Source organism: Parus major, chromosome 11, assembly GCF_001522545.3.
Source record: "Parus major isolate Abel chromosome 11, Parus_major1.1, whole genome shotgun sequence".
Lineage (NCBI taxonomy): Eukaryota > Metazoa > Chordata > Aves > Passeriformes > Paridae > Parus > Parus major.
Genome location: NC_031780.1, coordinates 9,831,242 through 9,846,920, shown reverse-complemented (window position 1 = coordinate 9,846,920; position 15,679 = coordinate 9,831,242). Strand labels below are relative to the sequence as shown.

Genomic DNA, 15,679 nt, shown 5'->3' with positions numbered 1-15,679 from the left:
GTGACTTATCATAGTTAATTATAGGAATTTACAGCTATTTATGTGAACTCAAGAAAGCAGAAAACATTCATTTGTTGGTAGTGTAACTGCTGGGTGGAGGCAGCCCAGATGCATGGAGATGAATGCTAGACTGTATCTTGTTTGCCTTGTTATGCACAACTTTACTATGTAAATTTGAACTTCAGTGACTAGCTACTTGGCACATTAGAATGTATAATTACAGACACACAAAAAACCCATGGAAAGTGACATTTAAACATTGTTTCTTTGTCACATATCAGTTAAATATAGAAGAAACCCCCATATTTACTTTAATCCACAGTAGACACTTGGTCTCGCACCTGCTGCTCACATGCAAAATATGTCATTATCACTCAGTGTCCATCCTCTTACACGGAGAAAACAAAGTCACTTTGGTTCAGTTTTGTCTCACTTCAAGCCTCAGAGGAGCTGCACTTACAGTGGAATGTTAAGCAGAAAACAAAACCAAAATAGCACGACACCAACCACAGTTCATTTGCAGTGAAAAAAAAAACTAACGCTGTTCTTGTGCACATTCAATAATTATCCCAAACCAATTATGATGTGATGGAATGAACTCCAGAATCAACATTTCCCCCACTTTTCAGAGACAGAGCAGTGTTACTGATACAGCCCTGTCACCATGAGCTGCTTCAGAAAGGGCTTGGCCAGCAGCACGGGGACCAAGGGCTGTGTGCTCCCCTGCACACTGCTGCCAGATAAGGCTGCTTACATCCCACAGATTTCTTCTGGACAGCAATCATTGTGAACAATTATTTAAAATACATAAACCACCAGTTTCTAAGGAGCACCAGATCTTATGCTAGGAAGGACCTAACAGCATTCCTGGCTCTGTAAGGACAAGCTTCAGTGAGCAATTGCCTACAGCTAAAACCTTTAGATATACAAACAATTCCCCAGCACTGCAGTGGCTACCTGCACCATGTCAATGCATTTATCCAGACCTCCTGGAAGAAGTGAAATTTACTATTTTGCAGAGGGAAGACCAAAGCAGAGAGACATTAAGGATAGAGTAGATTGTTTGAAGCAGCACAAGAGCAGACTCCCCAAGCTGACACTGACCTAACCTCATCCTCTGTGGCAACATGCAGCTGTGACAGCTCACGCTCAGAGACACAAGCCTGGCTGGGTTCAAGTTGGGCTCTTTGTGAAATCAGACTCTCAGCAGGGATTGACTACATGCTGAGGAGCAGTGCAGGAGACAGCTCCATCCCCACTGTGGGCACAGACATGCCCCCTGTGACTTGCCCAGGATTACACCCAGGGAAAGCTGTGCAAGGAAAAGAGGTGAACCAGAATTTTCAGGGAAGCATTGGATCACCTTTCTTACCATAAAAACAGCATTCATATTTGACAAGATCTTGCAAATTTTTGTTTCTTCTAAGTAAGGCCAAGGAGTGCAGGGATGAAGGCCCTTGCAACCTGGATGCTGCAATCTAATATAATTTTGATTAGAAAATTCAAGTAATTCTCGTTCCAAGCCCATGTTTCTCCCAGCAAAGAACTAACTCATCTCATTATCTCATTTACTTCTCTGTTTCCAAACCATGCCTTGCTCACCAGTACCTGCAATTACATAACTGCCTAAGAACAAGTTTTACATGTAATTCCCACAGAACATGGGATGTGTTTATAAATTCCTCAAACTCTTTTCATGGGATGCAGCCATCTCTGGAGTGGAACAGGTGAACTGCAATTTCTGCAAAGCAGCAGCATTGAGAAGCAAACCCCTGTGTTTAGCCAAAGCTATAGCAGGAGATTTAGAGAGCACTGAGGATTCCCACAAGCCAACCATCTTCCCATGGTTGCCTGCACCTTTTTCTTATCCTTTTCTTTTAAAGAACCAAAGATACAAAGCTAATTTTTTCCCAATCAACTCTTGTATAATGGTATCCTGTCTTGATTTCTTGCTAAAATCCTTTCAGCCATTTATATATTATACCTTCAGCCTACACATCATGCAAGGAAAAATGAGCAGCATCTTCTGGGCCACGTTCCCACAGTTTTGATCCACTATTTGTTTTGCAGCTATAATGATTATTTGTAGTTAAGAGATCAATGGAAGCTCTAAACATATTCCTGTGACATCCGGCGTACAGCTTGCATTCAGTCACAAATGAAAATAACCACACTGTGCGTGGGTGTCTGAACAGGCAATGCAAACACCCAGAGCATAACAGGCCTGAGGAGATACCGCAGAGAATATCAATTCAGACTCAAAATGTCATATGGCATCATTACACTATGCCTAACAAAAATAAGGGAGCAGAATGGAAAGGTTGCAAAACTGCTTGTAAACAACACTGCCAGGTGGGATGTTAATTCAACCTCCTGAAATGGCAAGTGGAGCAAACTGTGTAACCCTCAATTAATGTGTCTAAATCCAGGCTTTCCCCCAGAGAAAGTATCACTCACCTGTAGAGAAAGAAAAAAGGAAAGTGAAGGGAGGGCAGATGGAGAAACTATACATTTTCTTAGAGATTTTATAGTTGGACATATTATAAAACACCAAAGACATCTGCAAAGTCTGCTTCTTCCTGAAGTAGCAGTATTTGTCATAGAGAGTGCTTAAATCTTTGTGCTGTTTTTGATTTCTCCACATGTTTAGTTTTCCATCCATTAATTTGTTTCAAGCCATTCCTACACACATCTTTAACAAACTTTTACAAAACTGCACGGTTTCTCAGGTCACACTTCAATTTGTACAGAAAAAGATCCCCATATCTGATATTTTTAGATCTTTCCTTAATAAAATAATACTTATTCCAAAAGGCCTTCTCCTGATCTGGTTATATTTTTGTTTTCTCTGTTTCTTTCCCAGGGCAAAAATTCTAATTCATCCTGTTGCTACTGAGCGCCTCTTTAGCAAGTGCTAAACAATTGGAAATACAGAGACTACTGGCTAAACTTCAGAATCCTGGAGTGTAGTCCCAGCATGGAGGTTGCACATACACATTAGAGAGAACTTGATGCATTATGTATTTGTCTGACTTGAGTATTCACAGCTGAGGAAATCAGGTTGGTTGGTTCTTTCTCTGTGAACTCTGACAGATCCTCATCCACATTTGTCATCTTAGTCATTTTATTCCAGCCATAAAAGAAACTTTATGTTCACTCTTACTTGCTCTCTGGGAGGCAGGAGACTAATTTATTAGGAAAAGAAGTAGGCATTAATCAAATTATTCACATGACAGAGACAGGGAAGTGTTTATCGGGTATTTCATAGGCTGGCCTGTACCCATGTTTCAACTCAAATGCAAGTGCAGCCTGACCTCCAAATGTAAAGTAAAAGCACAGAAAAGCTTCACCTTCCTTTACCTCTCAGCACTGGTCAAGAGTGCCTACATGCAGCATTAATGGGTCAGACTTGTTAAAGACTCCGGACAGATGCTGCTGTCACCTCTCCTAGTTGCCAACTGCTCCATGCTGCCTCCAGCATATTGACTGCAATCACACACAGATGAGAGATTTCCCCCATTTTCCCACCTGCCTACCCTTCTGCAGAGCGAAGGGGCTCTGTAGGCCCAGAAGACTGGGCTCCCCTGGCACTCACAACTTTTCCACAGCCAAAGATGAGTGTTTTCCTGCACAGAACAACTTGCCAGAATCACCTTTCACATCTCCTTGATAGGCATGCACAGATCCAAAACTTCCTTTCTGTGAGCAGGCTGTTTGAGTTGCTTGTTTCTACAGTGTTACCCTGCCTGTGTCAGTGTATGACTTTTCAAGAGGTGAAAACACCCTTTTAGTACGCTCCTGGACCTGATTGAGATTCTTTTTCTCTCAATGTAACTTTTTTCCTCAATGTTGTCTCAATGGGACAATGTGTCCTGCTCATTTTCTGATTCTGTCCAGATTGCTTCTCTCCCAAGTAAGGGGCACTTCATGATTTCTGACACAGAGTCAGAAGCAGCTAAAGCACTTGACAGCTTGCCTTTGAACAGTGGGGACAGGAATTGATTAGGGCTAAGCAAAGCTCTCAGACTACAATTTACTAAGACAAAGTCATCTACATCACCTAGCTCCTTATAGTGTTTTGGTATTTTCAGACATGTTACCAGTGAGCACGTATCGATTACCATTCCTTGAACAGATTCCTTGCCAGAGAGCATTTCCCTATTGAGTGGCTAAGTGATGTGTATGTTGAAACATTTAATTGAATGTAAGTATGTTATTGGTAATTTTATTCAGGATTCCCACATGAGACAAATCACAGCCATTACTGAGAAGTCCAGCTGCTGGAAAAGGGCCCAAACCTATATCTGAAGTTAAAGGCACTGGAAAAATACAGGGTGAGAGGGTGGAAGGAAAATTTAATTCCTCAAGTATTGCAGGGACATAAGAAATGGATTTTTCTTACATTACTTATGCCACTTAAAAATTGTGTGCCTAGACTTCTTTCCAAATACAGATAGAAAGCTGTTTTAGTTAACTATATGAAGATGGAATGAACTGCCAAGTGAAGGCAAAGATAAAGGACAAATCAGAATAAATCTCTTAATCTCTTAACAATGACTCTTCTCTAGCCTGAGTCTACCCTGAGATATTTCTTCCTTTACTTTCCCCTTGCAAAGTATTTCAGAAGAATAGCAGAACAGGTACAGAGCCACAGGGGTAGGAATAAGGTAACTGATGTATGCAGGTATGGTCTGTAATACAACAGTTTGGGTGTTTTGCTAGTACATATACAGCAGTATAAGACATGAATATTTATGCAGCAACAATTCCTAATTTTGCAAAGGTCTCTGAGAGTGTGAAAAATACTACACCAAGCTTGTGTGAAGACAGTAAAATCTAGAAGACAAGAAATACAATCTACTTTCACTCAGCATGCAAATGATGTCTTCCCTGATGTTAACAAAAATTGCACACCTGTATTTACAAGTAAGTGCAGTTTGAAATGCCTACAAATCAATATTGGGGCTGAGAATATTCCAGTTAAATACAGAAGCTATTAATTCGAATTCTGATTCAGCTGACAACCACTGAATTTTCAGTTGTTGAAATGCCACGTTCAACATGCAAGAGAGGAGAGACGCACGTTGTGAAACTGCATTTATGACCAAAGCAAATCCTCTGACTGCTTACCAGTGGAGTAAAGCAGCATGCAGGGCTCTCCAACTTCCCTCTGTGCAGAGTAATATCACATGACAGAACCTCTACTGCACGAAATGGCAAGCTGGGAAAAATAGATAAGGAAAGCATTGGTATTGAAATACACAAAGAACAGCAGATACTCTTTATTGTGTAACGCATTAAATTATAGTGGATGGTGTAAGTAATTCGTAAGCGTCACTCAAGTGTAAAAAAAGCACTTAAAGGAAAAAGTTTGCAAAATTCATGAAACCTTTCTTCCCTAGTTTCTGAATCCCCCCCTTTTGAAATATCCTCAGGGCACAGATGGGAACATGCAGATTTTTAAGTTGGAGTATGTACATTTCACGAGCCTGGTAAAATCACACAGCATGCTACAGAATCCGACAGCAAAATGGCAGGAAACAAAGATAGGATTCAAACTGACACTGAAGGTAGAGCTCAATTTTTTTTCACCAGTCTAACAAAGAAGTCCCTTTGCTACATGGAGAGGGGAATGGCACCTGGATTCACATTTCTGCACCTGCTCTTTTGTGCTGAGTGCAATCTTGGTCATACCAATGAGGTGCACAACCCAGCTTTGCAGAGGCCTCAGAAAACTACTTGCATTGGATTTCTGCAAGTTCTGTCAAACAGCCCTTCTGAAATACCAGTGGGTGAAACTTATTAACACTAGTCATGGGTAGATATCCTTTCCTGCTCCTTTACTGGATGGCAGATGTCCATACCCGATTTCCTCAAAAACCTAAGAAATTCTCCATAACAATATGAATCATACTGAATGGCTTAATTGCCCAAGGTCACTACAGACAAAGAAACTCACTTTTTATTACCCATAAACTACATATATCATGGTTTCCAAACTACTGCCAGTCCAATAGATTATTCACCTTTTCATTCACCTTCAAAGCTGGAGATAATACATCCCAGGAGGGCTGTTTTGTACTTCAATGCAGACGTGTCCACTTAGTGAAGGCACATCAACAAGTATTTTCAGCTTGCAGATAATGATCTCTACAATTTAAGTCTAAAACATTTACCACACTGTGTGAAATGATAACACAATCTCAGCTTGCCTGCACTTGCCAAAGTCTTAACAACCAACCCCACTGAAAGCCCAGCTCTTGTACTTTTCCTTCTCTACTTGAGGAAAGCAATTTTACCAGCAACCTCTCCTCAGTACCTTCTTTTCATTAAGCTACTGAAGTCTGAATCCTTACATGTGACAACTTGGCATACAAAGGTCTTAAACAAAGAATCAGATGCTCAGGAACAGGACCTGCAAAGCCTCCACAAATGTTTGCATTCAGTCCCTAGCAGAAGCTCAGCAGAGATTTCCATGCTTTGCCCTATGAGCTTCAGAAATGCAGTCAGTACCTGCTGGGCTCACAGCCTGCTCAAGGTTAGGGGCCATTAGCCATGCCCTAAGTAGGAGTTGGTTTTGAAAGTGTTCAGCCCCTGTAAACAGCTTCATGTTATTGCCTGGATAACCAAGCAGAAGGAGATGCTTTGTCACCCAACAGGCACTGGGTGTGTTCAGACTTCTGCCAAAATCCCTGGCTTGGCATGACTGCAGCACAGCTGAGAGCTGTCAGGTTCCTCGCATCTCACTACCCAATGCCTCAGCCATTTTGAAAACTTGGATGTTTGAACATTAATTTTGTATTGAAAGAACAGCCATATATCATCCTCCAGCTGACTGGTGGCCCACTGCCACCATTTGGTTTCTGTCGTTGTAGCAAAGAGGTCTGGGCTGACTGGGAGGCCAGCCTCTGGCACAGGGTGGGCAGCTGGGAAGGAAGGAACTCCTGAGCCTGATCAGAGTGAGATCCCAGAGGCACATCAGTACTCCTGAAGTACATGCTGTGATCATCTGATGATATTGGGGAGTTTAGTCCAACTTAAAAAAACAGTAGAGCTGGCTCCAGAAAGCCTGTGAGTTCCTGATCCTGCTCCCCACACACTTCACTGTGCCAAGCTCAGAGTCCCCAGGTGTGTAAGCTGAGGAAGACCAGAGCCAGTTTTCACCTGCTTGGTCATCATCAGACTTTAGCTTTCATTGACCTGGACAGCAATCCACAGACACTACTTCCACATGAATGAACTCTTCTTGAATAATTTCACCAAATATTTTAAGACACAAATTGCTTGCTTTGAAATGCTTACTTTTACCTATCCCCCTTTTATCTCACAAGCCAGGAAGAGGAATGCTGCCAAGACAGGAATCTGTTTGGCTGGCGATGAGCTCCTTGATAGGCTCCTTATAACATTTCAGTGCACCGCAGGCCTCCCGCTAATCATTGAGGTGAACGAGCTTGAGTGGCTGCCTGGAGTGAGCTTTAGGAGGACTTGAACCCTCCAGAGGACAAAATTATGAAAATAACATGGGCACCTAGGGCCAAATCACTTCAGCACAAGGGAGAAGTATTTTATTTTGTTTCAGTGGGTTTCTTTTGAAGTTATAACCTCTCAAAAGTGAAAACTAAAAGCCATATCTTTCATGTTTTTTGCATTTCTTCCCATATCATTCTGTCTAATAACTACCTTTATGTCTCCTTTAACTGTCTTGGATGCATTTGATTTCCATACACGGGTTTTTTTTCTGAACTAAGTATCAGATTTTTTTCCCCTTGTCCAATTCACAAAATACTGTTTTCTTGCCCACAGCTGCAAATGAATTTCTTTTCTTCTCAGATTTAACATAGTCTGACTACTCTCCTGCACAGTAATAAACCTCTTCCCTTGGATCCTATTTTGAATCTGGATTCCTAATCTAATATAAAATTCCCACTACTACTACTGTTTGCATATTTTTCATGGCATGTTTATTACCATAACTCTGACAAAATGAACATAAATCTCAAAAACATAGGTTTACTTTCATATTGCCACCCATTTGCACAAGTTTGTGCATCTTTCTTGTGAACAGCCTAGAGACCAAAGCTGCTGGCAAGGAACATGACCATGTCTGCAGAGAATAAACCCTGAGGATGAAAAAGTACCACGCTCATGGCTGGTGACATGGGACTCCTGCCTAACTTAAACCTGCTCACTTTGTCAGTTGGGAGTAATAAATCTCTGAGCACCTGCTTTTGAATGGGCAGTAGAAAGAAAATTTTAATTAAGTAGCTTGTTCTGCCACAGTCAGCAAGGACGTTATTGTTGATGGTTTTGATGTTAGTGGGACCATTCCCAGCTTCTCACCATCCTTCTCACTACAGAAGTAAAAGGAATGCAACCCCTTTGAAACAAACAGAAAGCAGAAATTTAGGTTCCTCTGGTGATCCTCAGCTACCTGTGAAGAATCAGACTGTCCAACACTACACAACAAAGCAGCAAGTAAAGATCAAACTGGATCAAACTTGCAGCTGTATCATCAGTGACAATCCCAGGTTCAGAGTCTGGTATACTGTGAGATGAGATGGACTAAATAGATGATATCCTAATCATCCAGCGTCACGAATGGTCATTCCTTTTGCTATTTTGCACTATTATGCTCTGCATTTATTATCTGAATCAGGATAAACTTCAGGTTTATGTGTTTGGGTTAGGATTTGGTTTCTTTTCTGAAAAAAAAAGCCTAACAATAAATAGGAAAACAAGGACCTTTGGTCTTATTTTCCTTCATTCTCTAACCTCTTTGTTTCTGCCTGTAATTGGCACGCATGCAACAAGGACAAGAACAAAAATTTTCCTTGATTCATAGTTGGGTTAGTGTAGATGGAGCTGAAATCAGGCTCCAAATAGTTTGTTTAGAGTTTTTCCCTCTGCTTTATTATGCCCACGCTACAAGCAAGTTTGGCATGTGCATCTGAGTCCCTACTACAAACACAGCAGAGCAGAGGGATGTGGTGGCTGCACCACTGTGCTTCACACACGTGTAAATGAGAGTGGTACACTGGGTTACAGAAGACAGAACTTGTAAATATGCTGAGAGTGGTTGGGAGATGCAATTAGATGTCTGCTTTGAACATAAAATATTATCCATTTTGTTTGCAGAGCCTGCCATATGTTTCCCTAGAGAAAACAAGATGCTAGAGGAAAGCCTTGAAACTTTTCACACTTTCACAGATGCCCAAGCCCCCATTATTTTACTCAGCCTGAGCTGTTGCTCACAGCCTTTCCTGGTAGATGTTCTCACCCACTCTAGGCCCCCTCAACATTTAGTCACCTAAGAAAGCCCCATCCCACAGCAGATGACAGACACTGCAAACAGCCAAGCCAGTTGGAGGGAATTTCACCAGAAACTGCTGTTGTTTTGGTTGTGTGGACTGAGTCACATTACAAACTTTCCAATCAGATTTCAAAGAAGCTGGAATTCATGGCAGCCTGACTCAAGAGCTTTCATTCTTTCTGCTCAAAAGACATGGCTGATTTATCAGCAACCAGACTGCAGTCCCTTCACATGCAAGCAAGCACTTGTACAACAGCTCTCCAATTAGGAAGGAGTCTGGACCCATTAAGATTAATCACACAAACCCTTACCCTATTAATTTGAGTTCAAAACTTGACCCAGAGTCTGTGTCTCATACAGCTGATGTCAAATATCTTAAATCTTCCACTTTGGGTCTAGAATTTTGTTTAAAATAACTTTTGCTCAAGGGATAGAAAAGGTTAAAATCTGGTGTACAAATGCTTTTGGTTAAAAAGCCATTGAATATTTCAGGCTTCCAAAGGTAAGGTTTAACAAAAGTGGGAGCTGAACATTGGAAACTGTATGGAAATCCCCCTTGGTCTTAGCTCACACATGATAGTTTCTCCTTTTTTATCTACAATAGCAATATGCAAACTTACAAACAATAATATCCAAGGACATCAGAAAAGGAATTATCGAAACTGTGTAAGACCCACAGAAGTATCTGGAATCCTACATGGTTTTTATGCAAATTTTCCAAACAATTTCAAACACTTATGAGGCCCATAACAAACCTCGCTCTCAGAAACGCCTCTGATTTCCTTTTTGCAGTAAGTATTTAATTTGGTGAAAGTTAAGAGAGAGTCAAACATTATTTCTAGATACAGACATTTTAATGCATCAAAAAAGTAAAATGGTAATAAAAATAAACTTTAAAAAAATATTACAAGTAAGAGAGTTCCTAAAGTCTTTTTATTACATTAGCTGTACCTGGCCAAATCTCACTTGACATCTGTCCACTTAACATCCTTTTGAACAAAAGATATTCCAGAGCATTCAGAGACAGCTACCGCATTTTGATTTCACACCTTGCCTTAATAACAAATTAACTTGAAAGCATAGATAACCCTTTGTTAAATACAGGCTGCACTGGGCCTGCAATCTTTATTTCCAATGGAATATTGTAGAGCCAGCTTTGCACTGTATCTATAAGCAAACATTAAAAGTAGGAACAAATTCAGGGGAAGTGTTTTATTCTGGTGAACACCAACATGATCAGCTCTTACTCATACTGTCTGAAACAAAGCCCTACAAAAAAGGCCCTGGATCAGGCTCACAAATATTTGCAGTAAGACAATTGAACTCTCCCAATGGATAGGAAATGTGCCAAGGTGTAATGCTAAAATTATTCTCTCCACAGTGTGAAGAGCGGCCCCTTTCTCTGAGGCCCAAAAGTTGCTCTACCTGGGGACCTACATATGCTCACGTGCTCAGCAGATTCCCCCACAGCTCCACAGCTGTGATCAGCTCTCCTCTTAGATGTGGAAATCATCAATCAAAGGCAGAAAGTGTTATGACACATGACTTGGCACTCCTCCAGTTTGTGCCTTAGACACTCCCGTAGGGCTCTTGAGGTGACCACATGAGGAAGACTCTGCTTGTTCTACTGCCAAGACCCCATGGAAGGAGAGAGGCACAAAGTCACCATCAGAGCCTATCTCAGTCTCCACCTAAATGTGAAAATAAGTGACAAAAGTAAGTTCTAAAGACACTGTTCACTTGCTCTGATGGCCTGCGGTCAGGCTATGGCCGAGGGCTCCTGAAAATGCCCTTCTCACAGCCCAGCTGTGCCTATTCATCATCATCTGCTTCATGGGTATTTTAATCTGACGGGCGGGGGGGACCTAGACTTTCGTGAGTACTAGGAATGTTATGTAAAGAGAAATCTCACTGTTTCCACTGTGAAATTTTGCCTCAGGCAACTTATGAATGTTCCAGGGAAGATATTCACCATTTTCAGCAAAACAGCTGACAGATCCATCTGCTGCTCTTGGTGATATTGGGTGAAATTTTCAAGTCTCAGTAACATACACTCCTACAGTCCCAGTGAAAAGCCAAGTTCCTCCTGCATGACAATTGCAAGGGAGGAGAGACAATAAACTTTTTGCTTTAAATTTTTGAATAATTTTAAGGGTAACTTGCTTTTGAAATATCTCAACACTGAGGGCTGTGAAGTTCGGAGGAACTGGTATTATACAGTTACCATGGGTTTTCTAATAAATGTAGATGCTAAAGATGGAAATTTCCAGTTCTTTTTGTCTAATTATTTTAATTTAGAAAGCTTAACTTTATTTTATCCAGAAAAAAAATCCATGTAATTTTAGTTGCCTTAAAATTATAATATGGAAATCTTGTTATCTCACAGTTTCTAAGCATTTAAAAATGTAGATTTATATCTATTGCAATATTCTTTGATAGCCAGGTGGATAATATTTTCATTTGGTTGTTTTTAATGCAAAAGTAAAAATGTTTCTTTTGATACTAAAAAATGAAACATTTCAATTTAAAATCTATTTTCACTGTATGAAAACCTGGTTTGAAGATGAAGTGCTTAATTTGAGCTTAAATTACATGGTTTAGCTGAATTAATATATATTACTTAAGATTTTGATTAACCAAACCAGCAAATTTTTCTTGCTTTGAAACCTTTTCACCCTAATTTTTCATCATGATTCTGAATTAAAAGTGAGTCATTCACACAGACATCACCATAAATTTATGGGTCAGGGAATTTTGAGTTCGTGCTGCCACGAATGCATGAAGCAGAAGGACTTGAATGCTGCTGTATGGAAAATCTCACTGTAAATTTACCTGCAACAGAGCTGCACAGGCACCTACAACAATCACAGGCACACTCGTGCCCATGGGCTCAGCTGCCAGCAACCTCAGCTGCCAAACATCCTGTGGATGTGGCATCAGGGACACAGCTTATATTTAACTCACAGGGGAATGCATCACCCTGTCTGTAAGGGAGCCCCAAGGCTGGCAGCCTGTCTCTATGTCTTGTGTCAGGTTAATAAATAAAGATATAATTTATTTCACATTGGTCACTACTACTTTGGTCCTCTTGACCCATAACAGAAAGCAGGGAGCAGGAATTTGCTGCATCTGATGGGCTCCTCACCTGGTGGATAAAGGAGAAGAGCATAAAAAAATAGCCCACTGAAACTCATGTTTGGCAGCTGGCAACCTCCCCTGAACTGCCATGGGGGCTTTCATCTTTCTATGAACACTGCACGACTGCTGGGGGAAGAGATGGCGACAGAGCAACAACAAAAAAATTACACACAACTGTGTTCATCGGTGCCAAATCTCACTCTCCCAGTGCTGGTAAAAAAGGCAAAGTTTCTCAGGCTTCCCTGTAAGGTCACAGCTGGTACTTCTATGAATCTTCTTATTACATGGGAACGAGGCAGAGGTTCATGGAGAGAGACAGATGGTGAGGAGCAATGTTACTTATCCTAATGTGCATGTGAGACAAAGAGCTGCTTGGCATACCTCTCGCTCCCAGTCCTCGCTGGGCCATGGCGGGCAGCCGACCCCCGCCAAGTGTTTGTTCCCCTCCACTTTTTATTCCTCCCCTCAGCGAGTCTGATCCTACTTGTCTTTGGTGTTTACATGAATCATGCTAGATGTTTTTCAGAGATTTGGGCTCTAATGAGCAAGGCCAGCAAAAACAGCAGCAACAAACAAACAAGCCGGCCCAAGCCAAGTTTGCCCACCGCCGTGCATTTGCATTCACGTAGGCCACCCCCTCCGCCTGCCCCGTCTGCCAAACCCTGAGAGTGGTGGCAAGAGTGGGAATGGGCAGCCCCAGGATGAAGCTTCAGGATTTGGGTTGCAGACGTACATATTAATCACACTGAAAACACAAACTGTGTGGGGATTTTTATGTGGGAAGGGCAGGAGGGAAGCAAGATTTGTGTTGGAGGGAAGGGGGATATTAATTGTGGCTCAAGCCAGGACTTCAACAGTGGGAATTAGGAGCAGGAAAAGAGGAGGTAAAAATGCAGTTTGCATATTCATTGAAGTATAGCTTAGAATTTGAGGGAAGAAGGGCAGACTTTGATCTCTGTGGTATAAGGCTATCGCTGGAAGAACCTCACTCATTCCAGCTGAATTATTCCTGTTTTTCAGCAGCAACAGAGAGGAGAATCTGATCTCCTGAGCCCAGCATCCTTCTTCAGCTGCAAATGGAAAAATTCACTTAGCACTTCCACTGCCATCATAGTGAAAATGCATCTGGAATTAATGCTGAAATCATATGAGCAGGATCTTCCAAGAAAGACCTTGCAGAACCAGAGGCAGCACTTCTGAGAGAAGATAAGAAGTGATGGAGCCATATCTTGTAAAGATATGGCTCCATCACATGGAAATCACCCTTTCAGACCACCAGGCAAGGATGTAATTCTTCATTCAGGCAAGTAACTGTTTATAATCAGGCTGGTAGTGGGGAAACCCATCCTACCTCCTAAAAACATGATAGCCAAAAATGCAAAGATTGCCCCTCAAACTGGCACTCAGAGGAAGGAGGAGGAGTTGGACTGGGAATTGGCAAGTTGCAGCAAGAAGATGAAGAGAATTTCTCATGCAGGGTATTTTTATCTTGTGGTTCTGTAGGCAGGAAGATAAATGGAACGGCAGAACATGATTTGCAGCTTATATAGGACTTTGAGTAACTCCTAACTAGCACACCATCATGGAGGGGAAGAAGGCAAGATGAAAGCACAGCTCTTTTTTCTTTGCTTTTTTTTTTTTTTTGACTATTACTAAAACAGTTTAATTCCTCAGAAGAGCAGATGATATCACATTCACTTTAATACCAATTACATTTAACTAGTTTTTACTTAGAAGTAACTAGAGAACTTTCTTTCAAACAAACCAAACAAGATTAAATATGTTGGAAATGTGACAGATTGACAGCACAGGAACTTAAAAGTCTACAGCAAAATTGTTCATGATCCACTCTGTACCAGTTCTACTGATTCACACACATTTCTCTACACAGAGAACTCCATATTCCAGTCTACCCCAGAACCAGTGTAAATTTTTGTAGCTTTAGCAAAAGGCTGATCTCATGTCAGCCCCTGCCATCATTCTGCCTACTGTCCTTGTAGCACAGGCCTGGAAGTGCCAATAGTTCTTCCTGAAAAGAACTCGGTGCCTTTTCCTGAGAAGAACTAGTGGGATCATCATGGCCATCTTCAGTGGTGATGACTTCCTGACATGGGAAACCAAGGAATGGGGTCCTTCCTGCAGCAAGGCTTACACAGACCCATTGTCACTGATGAGCTACTGCAAACCTAGAGACACCGGGCTGGAGTAACTTGATATTAAGAGGCATCATTTCACTCAGGTACATGGCCACCCCCAGCACCAATGCTCCTATGACTTGCAATTAAAAGGAGATGAGGCAGCACATGTGCTTAAAATAAATACTGAAAATGTTTGACGAACTTTTGTGTTTACTATTTACTTGTGATTTTTGTAACAAACACCAAGGAGGAGGAAAATAAAATTTCATTTGGCATCATTTTGATTTCCTTCATGTTTGTAAGCAACTCCCACTGTCTCCACTACAAAAGGGAACACTTCTTCTGGATGTCCCACAACACAGCATGGCCAGTTTCCAGCTCCCACTACAACACGTGGGAGTTTCCCTATTGGTTTCAGTGGGACATATGAGCAATCAGCACCTCAGAAAATTAATTAACTTCCATGAGTCATCTGTGCTTTAGCCTAAGCTGACTTGCCAACAAAAGGGGAAGAAGTCTGCTGGCACTGACTTTAAAATTCAAAGCACCCTTTCTACCTCTGATATAACTTCAGCTAAGAACTATTGTGGCCAAGTGCTTCAGGATTTGAGAGTCCCTGAGTCCAAAGGGCTGTTAACATATTACAGGTTACTGTTTCTTGCTGGGATGGGGTATCAGGTTCTGCTGCAGTAAAACAGGGATGCAGATAAAACTGGATTCATCCTAACATGCCTTCCCTGCCAGCTTACCCAAACCAAGAACAATTGTGACACAAGCCTCTGGTAAACAAGCATAAATGCAGCAATCTGGGCTTTCATACACACGATCCCCTGGACACAACTACACTGTGGTTGGGATCCAAAGGTGCAGTTTTCCTTGCACATAGTGGTCTGGCTGCAGCCCTGGATCCTGCCAGGATCTTGGCAGAGCAGCTCCACAGCTGCATGTCAGCCCCAGTGCCCACAGGAGCAGGAGGATGAGCTGTGCCATGGGTGTGCTGCCCTGCCAGAGGCACCAGGAGCCCTGTCAGAGGCATGGCTGGCACACCTCCTCCTCCATCAGCCCTGCCATGCCTCGTGGTGTCCACCCGAGC

At 41.8% G+C, this 15,679-nt stretch overlaps 1 protein-coding gene across 1 annotated transcript in view; it reads right to left on the bottom strand.

The window, feature by feature from the left end:
- The window catches only part of LOC117243687 (collagen alpha-1(I) chain), an 83,277-nt gene extending 77,415 nt beyond the window's left edge, over positions 1-5,862 (bottom strand). The window contains exons 1-2 of the mRNA XM_033517282.1: positions 5,845-5,862; positions 5,131-5,201 (exon numbers count right to left, since the gene is read on the bottom strand). Of these exons, the coding sequence (XP_033373173.1) occupies positions 5,131-5,201; positions 5,845-5,862 (89 nt within the window). The remainder of the gene's footprint in view (positions 1-5,130; positions 5,202-5,844) is intronic.
- Positions 5,863-15,679: the final 9,817 nt, after the last annotated feature.